Genomic DNA, 14,531 nt, shown 5'->3' on the forward strand with positions numbered 1-14,531 from the left:
ATTCCGATCTTCATTAGCAGGTGTGTTATGTATGGAGAAGAAGAGGAGTATCCCGATCTTCAATAGCAGTTGTGTTATGTATGGAGAAGAAGAGGAGTATCCCGATCTTCAATAGCAGCTGTGTTATGTATGGAGAAGAAGAGGAGTATCCCGATCTTCAATAGCAGGTGTGTTATGTATGGAAAAGAAGGGGAGCATTCCGATCTTCAATAGCAGCTGTGTTATGTATGGAGAAGAAGAGGAGTATCCCGATCTTTAATAGCAGCTGTGTTATGAATGGAGAAGAAGAGGAGTATCCCGATCTTCAATAGCAGCTGTGTTATGTGTGGAGAAGAAGAGGAGTATCCCGATCTTCAATAGCAGGTGTGTTATGTATGGAGAAGAAGAGGAGTATTCCGATCTTCAATAGCAGCTGTGTTATGTGTGGAGAAGAAGAGGAGTATTCCGATCTTCAATAGCAGCTGCGTTTTAGGGGGCCCAAACCTACACCAATTCTCACTCACAATATAAGCCATCTGCCACCAAAAAATTTAGACTACAGCACGTCCAGGTCAAAAGATTTAAAAAAAAGGAAGTTTTGCTGCAGTACCCAGGTCCAATACCAGAGGGCCCAAAATCGACCTTGACATTCGTCTTTCCATCACCTACTCACATATCAAACGTTATCCATTCACAGGTACTTGAGTTATGCTGACTTCAAAGATCCGGAAGCAAACACAGATACTAGTAGACAGACACACCCAAAACTATATCCCCATTTTTAACGAGTATCAATAGTCGCTCGCCAGTGATTACTGGTATCTTTGTTTTCACCTACTGTAATGCAACAGAAGACTGAGTGTAAAAACTATAATTTTCCATCTGCTGAAGGAAAACTGTCTCTACCAGAAAATTACATGAAGTAGAAATTGGCCAAGTAAACTGAATAATTTACCAGTCTAGTACAGTTTGCAACGTCTGGTAAATTATTATGGCCATTTGGCCAATTTCTAATATTTTTCTCATCTCCAAGCAGATCTATCGGTGGCAATGACAGTATCCAACTGGCAAAAGCAGTATTATTCTCGATGGCAAGTTGGACCGCTTTTGCTATACTGTCATTGCCACTGATAGATATGCTTCGACTTCGAGATGACATTTTTTCCAGCAGTCTGTTAAAGACTAGGAAAACAAAGAATAACAAAGACACCACATTTTGAGACACATTTAAAATTTTACTTCAATCTGTACAGTCCCCTGAACATTTACAAGCCTGATGCCAGCACTACATGGTCACAGCTAGCTGGGTCTCAATGGCATCACCATGGCTGAGAATATTAAAGACAAAGATAACTGCCACTATTTCCCTATCTGGATAAGTCCACAATAAATAAATTAAGTCCACACAGTTGCTACCCACCAAGTATGGCGGCTCCAGCATTTGTACAGCTACTGCCCAACTACCCTGGTCATTGCAACCGACCACAGCTTGGCAGATATTGGACATTATGTTCTTGCACTGATTTTTCCTATACTAACTACTATCACCAACTGTATTCATTTTTTTCACAGGAAAAATTTTTCTGCTGATCTTTTCTTTTATAGATCTACTGTACAAACATCAACAACTTGTTAGTGCTAAGGTTACATGAGACAGGTATCAAAAACAAGGTGGCAGCTTTAAAAAGACACAAAACAGCGTGCTATTTCACAACTATGTGCTATATCTTTAAAATCTAAACAAAGAAATAAAATCATCAGCCTAGCTAAACACTATCACACTTCACAAGGAATTTACAGGCATTTATGTGACAACTATGGTACTGTAACATCTACAACATGCTGGTAACACTGGTTCAATACTAGAGTTAAGTCTAAGAACACCCCTTCTTCTGGCTATTTGGAAGTACATTGTACCATATCTACATGGCAGAAGAACATAATTTCTACTAGGGTTGGATATTCCCATACCTTATTGCTTAAAAAGAAGCATAACTTTGTACAATATCTTTCACTGGCTGTTTCTTTGTGCAAGGTTGTTTGTAAATGGGGAGGAACACATGCATAGTTAGGGTTGGCAATAGGCATGGCTCTTCTCACAATCCAGATGGCTCTATTTGTTATTAACAAGGCTGTCATCAGATTACATGAAGAAATGGATATATGGAGTTTCCTATGTTTGCAGTACCCAATCCGATGCCCCAAAACATGGCCGCTGTGCTCTGAAGTACTGTAGTACAAGTGTCCAATATGAACACTCCAAGTCTCCAACTATGTGCTATGTAAAACGCCAGCTTTCAATGTCATTTTTGGGAGGCCATGTTCATGTTGGACTCAAAATATGGGCACCTTATTCCACTACAATAGCCATCTCCTTTGATCATGTGATCAGTTGGGTCCTCTGAGAATAGCGGTCATACCTGGGCCATCAGATTAAAACATCTAAGCCATAGGGTGTCCAATATGTCTAGTGGTTCATGTATACCCGCTGTCACACATGCAAAGAACACTGAGCATTTATTCTTGTACAAAGGCAAGGCTCATGAAACACTAGTTTCTGTTTTTGTGTTCAACTGTACAATCTAGCATATAATATTCTAGTGCTTGAGAATTACAACTGGCCTTGCTACTTAAGACTTTTGTAAAATGTAACATAGCTTTGACAACATTCTTTCTCCACCATAACTCGATTTGCAAAAGGTGTGGGTTATCATTGAAGCATGATTAGGTTCCAGTTTGCACCATACCCTGCATTGGGAATTCACTCCCTCTTAAAATTGCCAACACACAGTGTACTGATAAAAAAAACTAACTCAAGGTTGGGGGAATAAATAACTTACAGGTGGGGCTGTACTTTCCACAGCCCCATGGCTGTTACAATACAGTCATGGTTTACACACACACAAAAATCCAAGACTATTTTTCAATTTAAAGCACCATTTGAAATCGAAAAAACAAAGATGTCAGCGGAACAGAGTTTGCTGCAGATGTGTCCTTCCAAGCTTGTTTGAACTTTCTTAGCTGGTTTGTACACTTCTCTGCTGAAAACCACTGAAACATGTCATCAGTTCAGTTTGCCCACATTTGTCTGGTTGGCCTGACTTATATTCTTCACCACTCTTCAGTAAATATAACAAATGTTTCATCAAGCCAGACTCTGTAAGCCTTACTGCAAACATACCCATGCCTGGAAGAATGTAGCTAGATTTGGCAGTTGGGTCAAACTAATCTGAAAGGGTATGATGGTCCTTACCTGTCTTGACAGAGAAAGAGGATACAACTACCTTTCTGATAACTAACATCTCTTTCTCCTACACATTTCACACAGGCACATGGCTGTGGTGTTACAACAATATGGGAACAGGGGTATATACAATGCTCAGCAGACAACAGTTTTAACACTTCATCTAAAATTTATAGTACATGACTTCTAAAAGGAGAGGTTATCATCATGGTTCATGTTTGGGCATGGTGGTTGGCACTGTGTCTGTCCCAATGGAAGCAAGTGGGGAGGGGTGGGAGGGGGGCATGTGATGCTGGGCTGGGTTGTTTCCACATGGTGTGCAGGGTTACGTGTCACTCCCAGGCCACCGGTGATGGCGGAAGTTCTGCCGGCTGGGCAACTGAAGACCTGGATGGGCAATAACAACAAACTCTTTACTGAGACGTCAACATACAGTAACTCTATATCAACATACTGTACAACATTGAGTGCTGAAGGCTAGACATCTTAGAGATGAGTGACTGGCTACACAGGAGTTTTGCCCATTTCTACTGGCTTCATGTGAACTTTGATTTCAGTGTGACAAATATAAACATCAGAAAGCCACAAGCTTTACTATGAGTTATATGTGGCACTGACAGAAGAGAGAGAAACCATCAATGGTGATATTTCACTGCAATAGAGAAGATCAAATGTACAAAATCCTGTGTAGTCAACCGTACACAACAGAAAGGCAACATTGACAACAGCGAGCCAACTGATATGTATGTAACATGTAGGCCTTGTTTGTCTGCTTACAGTTACACTTAATGCACTTCCCAAAAACACAGCCTACTCCCACAGAAAACCATTCCCATGGAAAGATAGGGACTTTGATGAAAGTTTTATGTCTCATATCAAGGCCTACTTCAGTACAGAATGACTGGTCTTTCCTGGGACTGTCATAAAAAAAACACTCTCCTACAACTCTGCACATCTAAATATGGTCTTTTTTAAAGGATGACATCCTCTGGAGACTCCTAATATGTTGGAGGATTTAGCTCAATTTGCAATGGGATATTTTAGGAAATGTTTTCATCTCTCATTGGCTTCAAGGCAATGATGACCTATTCTCTCATGTTGTTGTTGCTTTAGCACAGCCTTCCATATGGTAAAAAGGAGATGGCTTGCAGATCTCTGTGGGCTGGCAATGTGTTACTGTGGGACAGGTGAAACTCAATGCATGCGTGGATGTTCTCAATTGAATGACAATTGTGCAGCCTTTGTTTGAAGTGGCAGCAAGACAATTTATAGTTGGGAGAGACTGGGCTTGCTGCAAAAGAAGGGCTCGGAGTCCTTGCAGGTTTTCTGTAGAGTGACCACGTTGGCGTGGGTATCAGATTGAGCTGTGTTCCAAGGAAACTGGGGTAAATGATATCAAGGCTCAGTTGTCTATATGGAGGACTGCTGCTGCTAAACTGAGGGAAAATGTCACACAACACCTAAGCAAGCTGCACCTGTTTGCTATTTATAGCCACTGAAAGCTTTGTACATTTTTACATTACGAGCCATTCCTTCATCATCAGGTCACAATTGTCACTAGGAATTTTTATGGGGTGAGGGGGGCATACTGTCTATCTGGAGCAACAGTCATGAGCAAGAGGTAGTTTTTCATTGGTGTCACAATAACTACAAGTCCACCACAAGACAGAAAGACTGACAAAATATCACAGAGCGACTTAAGTCCTGTCACCTTTTTTGCAATATTTCTTTCTTACTGAAAAAGTAACTAGTCCTTCGTTTCTGAATAGCAGTTTTGGCAGGTGAAAAAATCTTGAAAATGTAGTTTGGCAAGAAGGGCGACATAAGACACGGGGCAAACATGGAGGAATGACGAAGCAACCGATCACGAAACACTTCCAGCCCAGACTTTCACACGTGGTGCTAGACAAGATAGAATGTTTCTACAACACACCGAAAATCCTGCCCGTGGTGATCATCTGGTCTTCAAGCTGCAACCAAACAAAATGTTTTGTCAACAACTTTTGCAAGAGTGGTGGGTGGGAAGAATGCTTCCTCCATTGAGGGCTACAGCGGCGACTTTCTTTGCATTCAACTAAGGAGAAGCAAAAGGAGGGAATTTTTGGCAGCAAAGGGGAGGGGGGAGGGAGTTGGCATTTTTTCAAAGCAGGCAGACATCATGAAAACCAGGTGTATTGCATCTGCAAAATATCAATGTTGGGGTTAAACAAGCAAAAAAAAGCGATGGTATTGAGAGCAAAATCTACCTGAAAAATATAAGAAAACCATCATTTGTACCTTTAAAAGTCACTAATCTAGTACTTTCAGGTATTGCAAAGTGCTTAACTTTCAGGCATTGCAAAGTACTTAACTTTCAGGTATTGCAAAGCACTAAAGTGATAGTTAACACACAAACAAGGTGACAGGACCCTAGCATCACGCCTGCTGGAATGACCATTTAAAGAATTTGACAAAATGACATAAATATGAAAACCAATAAAAAACACAAAAAAAGTTGGATATAATCTTTATCAAACTATATCTTCATAAAGCTCTGCCACAGGAATGAAATTTTTTGTACACACATATGAGACCGAAGATTATGTAATTTTTGGAGAAACTGAAGATTTGTAACCCCTGACAAAGCCAGCAGTGTCTAAAAAAGACAAATGAACTCTTTAAGTTATATCTAGCCGAGTCTGGTCGAGATTCTACTAATCTAAGATCCCTTTTACACTCATCAACTATGCAGTGCTGCTTTCAGAAATTGTGTAAATGACTTCTGCAACAGCGAAACCTGATATGGGACCTTTAACAATGATGCTTCTTCTCTCACCACATCTGGAGTACTGTGTTAACTTCCAAGAGAGATCTGGTGCTCACCTCAACATCCCCACAGTTTAAGAAAGTTTCCACCTTTCTTCTTTCTTTTGGTTATAATCATTGCCTTCTTCTATTTCTTATTACCACTCTATTCTTTTTTCAAGGGTGCTATCACATCGTTAGGGACTTTCTTAGAAATCAAATGTCTAAAGAAGAAGTCATAACACTAGGTTGCAAGCATCATCTAGTACGTACGTGGCAAAACTCTTGAAGGCTGCTGATTGGGGGTTGATACACAGAGGCACCTTGTTTCCACGCTGTCGTTCTCCTACGAACCTGTGCAGTTCCTCTAGAAATCACAAGGAGAACAGGCGTGTTAACCTGAAGGTCATGGCGACATACTCTGAGACATTACTGTTCATCTATTTTAACAGTTAACGCATTGGGTAAATTTGCGTTATCCTTTTCAAATTTATAATATGACATGAGGAGGCTATCCTTTCATATTAATTCAACATTTGATGAAAATTGTTGGACTTAAAACTGCAATTTCCTAGGATGTCAATAGGAGGCTTAAGCTACCATTACAGTGGAGAAAATTGTATATGAATCTCCTTTCTTATCACCAACTTCTCACACAACGCTTTACAAAGCTTAAAGTCTACAGACGTATTTTTCACCCTTATGCTCAACCTTACACTTCCAAAAGAAATTGTTTTTTTCTTCCTTTTTTTAATATGTTTAGATTAACATAACAATGGGGTGTGGCAAACCCTTTGAGCAAAGAACATAAGTTGTAAATATGATTGATTGAAATTGTGGATTGAAAAACAAAGCAAGATATATGTTTTTCAAAATCTTTTTTCAGAGCTGTATGTCCGTGCCTTACCTTTGACCATATGTACGGAGTGCAGGCTGTCCTCCCATGTGCAGTCAAACAGCTGGCGAGAGATAGGCTCGAAGTCTGAGGTATACTGGCGCCCCTGAGGGGTGTTATAGCAGCATTTGCACATGCATGTGTGGTAACGCAGACGTCCCTCGTCCAGGTACGGGTGGGTCAGGGCGTCCGCACATGATATACGCTTGTCCTAGGAAGGAGGGAAATGCCTTAATCAGCCGGATTGTACCTAATCTCGTAAAACCATGTAAGGATGTTTTTAATCTGGTCACTGCAGCATATACGTATGTTGTTTTTCGCAAAATGCGGGCATTTTGGGGATAGTCATGCATGTTTCCTGCAAAATTCCGCTGTCTTGTTACTGAAAGGACTGTCTGAAAATTCTACTGTATCAAAATCATACAACAATCTACCATGAATACGGTCACGCCGTTAAAGGAGATGCGATTCACTACTTGTTTTCGAGAAGTCTTTGAGTCAGATTTGGCGTTTAGAGCGGTATCATTTATTGCTTCAAGATAGGGAGTATTAGTTTTTTAACTTACTGTCATAGCCTGTCAGGCATCAAAATTGTACGATGACCTACGACTAATGTAATCACGCTGTTACAGGGGGTGTGATTCATTACTAGTCTTCTAGTAGTCTTTGAGTCTTAGTTTTCTAACTTACTGGGTTGAAGACCAGCATCCTACAGAGGAGGTGCACAGCTTCGTGGGTGGCCTGGCTGGACAGAGTGTACAGGGAGGCCAGGGCCGGCGGCTTGTGGGCCTGTCGCAGCATGTGGGCCTTGGCTCCGTCACAAGCAGTCCTCATGTCTTCCAACGACGGAGTCCCCAACAGGTCTGTGATCAGCTCCAGCTAGAGGAAGATGTCACAAGTCAGTATTCTTTATTAGTCTCTTATTAGCCATGTTGACTATAGGAAAAATATTTGCCAGGAGAGTTTGGGCACCCTAGGATTTCATTTGCAGGTTCAGTCAGATGTTAACCATCCGTGGACTGATTCTCCTGGCCAATTACAGTATTCCCTTTTTGCTGAATTCTACAATCTGTACCCCCATAGGAAGGCCTGGGGGAGGCTAATTCCTTGTCATATCATTTTGGGTAATTTTCCAGCAGATATTTTCAGGAGGAAAGATAGACATACGACTATCAATGTTTTACTGATGGCTGGCCCTTGCAATATTCAAAGGCCCAATGTCATATATGACACATGGCAGACAAAATCTCCTCTCCCACAGTGATTGGACTGGAAGTCTTAAATATAGAGCAATTAGAAAATGTGTAACTTTGTTACCGGATGCCTCTTGAAGGACAATGGAGTAGAAGAGTAACTGTTTATGAAATTGATGATGTTCCAACTATCCACACAGCTAAGAGGTAACCATCAGCAACACCAAATGGACCGAAAATTAAAAATCTTAAGTTTGCATCACTCTGCTTTGTCTACAGCATTGCAATTGGTTACTATGGTTACTTCGTTACCATGACAATAAGGCTACACCTGATGGATGGGCCCCTGTGCTTGGAGCCAGGATATGTCGGTTTGGTTACTATGGTTATATTGTTACTATGACAACAAGAACACACCTGCTGGATGGGACTCTGTGCTTGGAACAGGATACGTCGGCCCAGCAGCTCGGCGAAAATGCACCCCACCGACCAAACATCGATGGACTGGCTGTAGTGTTTGGTCCCCATCAGGAGCTCGGGCGAGCGGTAGTACTGGGTCACGACCTCCTGCGTCATGTGCTTGTACTCGTCTGGTTCCTCCGTCCGTGCCAGGCCGAAATCGCAAATCTGGAAATAGACCGACAGATGGACTCGTGAGTACGGCAACATACTAGCTATGAAATGAATGGCCCTTTCTTCCTCAACTAAAAAAATACAATTACTTGTATCAAGAAGGATAATTTGCAAAAAAACACACATCATCTATCATACTTATGTCATATCATACTTATCATTAATGTGCATAAGTGCAAAATGAGCTCCAATTGAAGGACCACAACTGCTGCACATTTGGTTGTGCAAAGTGGGTCCTTCAAATCTGCTATCAGCAGTAATGACATTGCAAGTGGGTGGACAGGAAACCAGAAACCAGTATGCCAAAGGTTAAGCCAGTAGACACTTCCAAATTGATCATTATCATCCATCATGCATATATTAATAGTTTGTTTGCAAATACACAACCGAAGGCTTATCACAAGTACAGTCATGTAGTATGGAATAATGATAATTTGTACAGTGATATTTACAGAGGATACCTTAAATAACAAGGTACTCATGATGTGAAATACTGAGATTAATAAGACATTTACTTTTAAACATTTGCTAAGGGAATGAGCAGTTGTTACATTTTTTTCCATCATCAAGAGAGTTTTCATGTAAAGCCGTCCCTATCAGTATTAACCATTTTCCTGCCGCCTAACCCCATAAACAAAACAGAATTGATGCAAAGAGGCTACTTCAACAGGCCGAAGGTTACGACAGGCAAGTACACAACCCCTAGCCTGGAATCCATCCTATTTAGCTTCCGGCCGCTACCCAAGCTCCGCTGCGCTACCCAAGCTCCGCTGCCTGAGGAGCTTGGGTAGCGCAGCGGAGCTAGGGTAGCGGCCGGAAGCTAAATAGGATGGATTCCAGGCTACACAACCCCTTCTCAGGCCTCAAGTATTCCCAATCGCTCGTCACACTTATACATCCCACTGGCAGAACTTGATTGGTATATTTCAATTAAGGGACCGCTAACGGCAGGTATTGAACAAAAGGAAAATAATTCAAAATTACACAGCATCCTCCCTCCCCGGCCACGATTGGTCTCAGTCAAGGAAAATGGGGTCAAGCAAATGATCAATAAAACATCCCCAAAGCAAGCAAGCAGGCATGCATGCATACTGTCGATTCTGAAACTTCCGCAGTGGTTTTATTTTTGCGGCTTTCAGTGACTTCTCCATAACAAATTCATTACACCATGTGTTCGCAATGAATTACTTACTGTACTAAAGAATTGGAAAACCTACATCTCCCTCCTACTGCGAATTGAAACCACTGCGAAAGTAAATGAATATACAGTACCTTTGCCTTGCCATTCACTCTTGACCCACATTTGGTGTGAGAAATCCAGACAGGCACCAAAGTGTTGGAAACCCTATTATGGAGTACCCCTTTTCAGACAGCGCAAGAATTCAAAGTAGTACCACAGACAGTCTTGGGAAAGTTTGGTTACCTTAAGAATACAGTTACTGTTGACCAGCAGGTTCCCAGGCTTGATGTCCCTGTGTAAGATGCCTGCAGAGTGGAGGTACTTCAGACCTGGACAAAACAAAGATGTCTCCAGTGAGTAGTGATACCTACACTGGGCTATCTAGTCACTAGTAAATTGTAAGCAAAATTACCGGGGATATACCAGAAGAAAAGACAGAACAAGAAAATCAGTATGATTCCACTGGGATATAAGTATGATGGCAAGGTGTCACTGTTCCATTCTTCAGGGAGATCACTGCTTGGTACATATATAACATACCCATATACAATGTAAGGTAAAGCGCACAACCAAGAAGGTCTGTGTCGTGGTGGTTTGGGAACTAAGACTTCAATTCAAATATGTATCAAATTATCATCAGAGCGAGGCTGGGTTGATTTCTTACTCTGCAATAGCAGAGATTTGTCTTGTCAGTGATATCTTTTCATACATGTTCTTTCTGTTAATAACTGAGTTGAATTTGATTGCAACCCAAACAGAAGTACTGGAGTTTTTTGTATGTCTGATAATACTCAATTTCTTCACAACACATATAAATCAAATCATTTATTAATTTTGCATCTAACTAAGCTGTTTTACAAGCCAAATGTCACACTTAACAAAAGCACCATGCACCCTACATTTTTAACAAAAAAGATGCACTGATAAGCACCATACAGAGCAGGCTTTGTGAAAAACATCCTCTCAGTACAAATTCCCTTCACCTCCTGGAAGATACCTGGATCTGCATCCAAGCTGATAAGGCTGAAGAGGGAGGGGGGCAGCTCAGAACTGAGTGCCTTGCTGACTTGACCCATCTTTTCTCTCATTAATCTTGACTACTAGATGTAATTGTGACAGAAACTAGAACACATAAAGGTGCCTAAAATCCAATTCTTTACTTCCCACATCAATCAAACCATATATCTACCACCACTCCCTCAATTTCTCTGATATCTGATAAAGACATCTGTTTTAAATCCTCCAATCTTCTTTTCCGGGGGCGAAAAACGAGCAGAATTTGAAGTGTTAAATATTTCATTTGCTGCTGCAGTACCTGTGCTATCTGCAGTGATCTGGCCCATGACCACGATATGCGGGTGCCCCAGGGAACGCTGCAGTAAATTAGCTCAGCGTCCATGTGGGGAGATACGCACCACGGTGGCCATATCTCCAGTGCTTAATGCACACTGGAAGTGATATAGATTTACCCGGACGCAGGGAATTGACAATTTTTGCCCTACAATGGATGGGACAGTTTTAACGACGCTTCCACCTCAAAACGCTTGGTGTGGTAGGCTTGGAATATTCACACATGTATGCACACCATCTCTCACAGTGAGGCAGCTTTCAGGTTGAAGGGACACACCCTGCATGTAAAGTACTTCATTTTCTTCTTCTCTGCCTTCTTCTAATTCAGACGGATCTTTCAATGGTACAAAATGATCGTAACCCAGCACTGTGTGGCGTAACTCTGAAGCTGGTGTGTTACGCCGAAGAGGGGTATACCAGCTTTACAGATACAGGTACTATATCACTTGCTCTATGGTTGATGTTACAGACTGTACCCTAAGAATCTAGTATTGCTACACCTACTACACTGAAAAAAGTCCAGTTATGGGCTAGCAATCTGTAGAATGATACATCTGATCAAACGAATTAAGTAATTTATTGATTCCTGTAAACCAGGAGCACTTTTGGTATTTTGATAAAGACCAAATGTTATCCCTGAACCTTTAAAACACAACAGTAAAATCAATGATAAAACAAGTGTTACAAATATGATCATCATAACATACTACCCATGAGCATTCCTGATCAGTCATTACATATTTTGAGACTGTAAAAGATATTAAGATATTCACATTCACTGCTGCTGCCAAAATCATGGAAAACATTTTGTCCTTGTGTTGGCCTGGCAGACCCAGTCTATCGCTCATAAAAATTCAGGGCTCGAAATTCATTCTTGTGAATAGGTACACTGAAGTTATATAGCTAACTTCAAAATCTTAAACAAGTAATATATCAAGGTACAGTTGTACAACAAAGGCTATATTGCTTTATCTGACAATTAAATTTCACGGATATTCTGTATACTAGTGTACAGTATGTTTCCTTGATAGCCTACAAAACTATCTAGGTGTACTCGGTCAAAAATTAGGTGCATAGTTCCAATTTTGGGTGCACAAAGGTGCACATGAACACAGTATTTCGAGCCCTGAAGTTGAATGGGAAACTATTACAGCAGGTACATGTAATACAGTTATACTGCCCTGGTGTGTATTGTGGCACTCACCTCTGAGTATCTGGTAGAGGAAGACCTTGACATGATCGGAGCTGAGGGGCTGCGGGGAGACGATGATCTTATGCAAGTCACTCTGCAACAGTTCAGTAACTACATAACTGAGGTTGGAGGGTCAAGGAAATACACATCTCTTTGGCCTATACTAATGTCTGAGGACATGTAGATCAAATTGTGCAACAATGAAATGAAATCTACCCAAGATTAAACTTATTTCTTGGTCAAAGGCGTACTTTGACAATTCCTGGTTATCATGACCAAATTTCATAATGCCTGCAACAATGTATCACGAAATATGCTGCGATATTCAACACAATGCAATTTTCAGATTTATTTCCCGTTAGGATCCCATGAAGAAGTCTTTCTTCTGTACCCCATTCTTTTTATCCCTGCATATTCCCGGGAGGAAGACAGTAATGTTATCTGTCCTCACATTCAACAGTACTGTAATTACAGAAATGTTTGCGGTGGCTTTATGTTCGCGGTGGCTTTATGTTCGCGGTGAACTCTTTACCGTGAACTTAAAACCACCGCGAAAAGCCGTTCCATTGTGTGACTGAAGCACTACTATTGTTTCATACATGGACTCAAAACCACTGCGAACACTCCATTTTCTCCCTACCGCGAAATTAAATCCCCGCAAACATTTCTGCATTTACAGTATACAAAATCCCTCCACAGTACCATCAGCGATTCCATCAGCAGCACCCACTGGACAGTAAAATCGTCCTTCCAAACTCTCTGCATCATTAATTCCAGGGAAATTTCACAACCACCTGGTTTCACAAACACAGGCAAAGCTTGCTCCCAGGAGAGCATGCATGGTGTATGAACAGAGCTGATTTTTTTATGGATAATTATGGACTAAACTGGGAGGGTGCCCAGCCTCCCACACCCTTCTTACTGGTGGTGATGAGGTCAGTGACCCTATCACAGTACCTCATGGCTGATACACATTATAATAACTACAGGGGGCGCTTACAAACAAAACGAAAATTCAGCAGAAGTTTATGCACTGTTGTTTTCTTGTAAGGAAAGGGTTAATGATTGACAACAAAACATATTTCTCATAGTGCATGAAGCAAGTCATACACACAGACTTCTTTGATATATCTATCATAGCTGTTCTTGGAAGACTAAGCGAGTTTTATGAAAATGATCCCAGTGATTAAAAAACTACATACTTTCCATTGCAGGAGCAACATCTGAGAAAAAATTGCTACATTTGCCTAAGATGTAACTGGTATGTATGGAACTGAACATATGATCATCTCTAGCTAGTACTAATACTTCTCCACTTGACCTTGTAGAAAATAGAAACCCTGAAACTATATCTAGCGGTGTTTTATATCAACATAAGCACATCTAGCTGTAGCAGACTCAACCAAGGGTGACAGCTATGGGATGAGGCTTCTTCTGCGAGGATACAGGTCTCATTAACATCCCCCAATTCTGGCCAACACAATCATGGATCTCCTCTATCTAAACTCCAGGGTTAACCCCGTGGATAATGAATGACACCGCCAATCAGAAGGTAGCCCAATTTCACTCCATCATCAAATCAAAACACTCCCTTCCCCCAAACAAACGCTGTGATTGCAGTCACCCCAGGACCTGCATTCATATCCGCACCCCATCACCTGCCCACCTTTTATTTTGTTGTCCTGGCAACAAGATGATGAACTAGCCCTCCGGGTTATGTTGCACCCCTTGGGTTTGGTTGGAGAGATAACCTTAAAGTGCTTCAAACTATTATTCATTGGCGCGATTCACTCATCTGGAGGCTGGGAAGATAGAGGGAAGTGTCATTTTGTGTGAATCTATCCTGTGGTGGATACAGCTGACCCTACGGTGAACCCGCACTAGATTGATTTTTGTTGTGTATGCACACACACTTCCTCACAGTGGTTAGTGCACAGTGGTTGATCCCTAAACCATGATAACCTATAGTTCAGTCAAGCCTTTATTCTCACAGCTCTGCGATGCGGAAATCTTGATCCGCCGTAGTTTCTCACAGCCGGCGCCTGGCGGTGCCCTGGCCATTATTGTAATTTCTGCAGCTA

At 41.4% G+C, this 14,531-nt stretch overlaps 1 protein-coding gene and 1 long non-coding RNA gene across 3 annotated transcripts in view; one reads left to right on the forward strand and one right to left on the reverse strand.

Annotated features, from left to right (window-relative positions):
- On the forward strand, positions 1–9,385 carry LOC136441390 (uncharacterized). Its single transcript, XR_010756878.1, has 4 exons — positions 1–167; positions 217–7,800; positions 8,375–8,748; positions 9,371–9,385. It is a non-coding gene; the product is annotated as an uncharacterized lncRNA (long non-coding RNA).
- Positions 1,194–14,531, reverse strand: part of LOC136441333 (serine/threonine-protein kinase NLK-like) — a 32,728-nt gene continuing 19,390 nt past the window's right edge. Inside the window, exons 4-11 of one of the 2 annotated variants that reach the window (XM_066437582.1) lie at positions 12,463–12,569; positions 10,152–10,237; positions 8,513–8,722; positions 7,593–7,781; positions 6,915–7,113; positions 6,281–6,374; positions 5,157–5,193; positions 1,194–3,610 (exon numbers count right to left, since the gene is read on the reverse strand). In XM_066437582.1, the coding sequence (XP_066293679.1) occupies positions 5,178–5,193; positions 6,281–6,374; positions 6,915–7,113; positions 7,593–7,781; positions 8,513–8,722; positions 10,152–10,237; positions 12,463–12,569 (901 nt within the window). In that variant the 3' untranslated portion in view covers positions 1,194–3,610; positions 5,157–5,177. The remainder of the gene's footprint in view (positions 3,611–5,156; positions 5,194–6,280; positions 6,375–6,914; positions 7,114–7,592; positions 7,782–8,512; positions 8,723–10,151; positions 10,238–12,462; positions 12,570–14,531) is intronic. The other variant, XM_066437573.1, reaches the window with a different exon arrangement.

This window comes from Branchiostoma lanceolatum, chromosome 1, assembly GCF_035083965.1.
Source record: "Branchiostoma lanceolatum isolate klBraLanc5 chromosome 1, klBraLanc5.hap2, whole genome shotgun sequence".
NCBI classification, from domain to species: domain Eukaryota; kingdom Metazoa; phylum Chordata; class Leptocardii; order Amphioxiformes; family Branchiostomatidae; genus Branchiostoma; species Branchiostoma lanceolatum.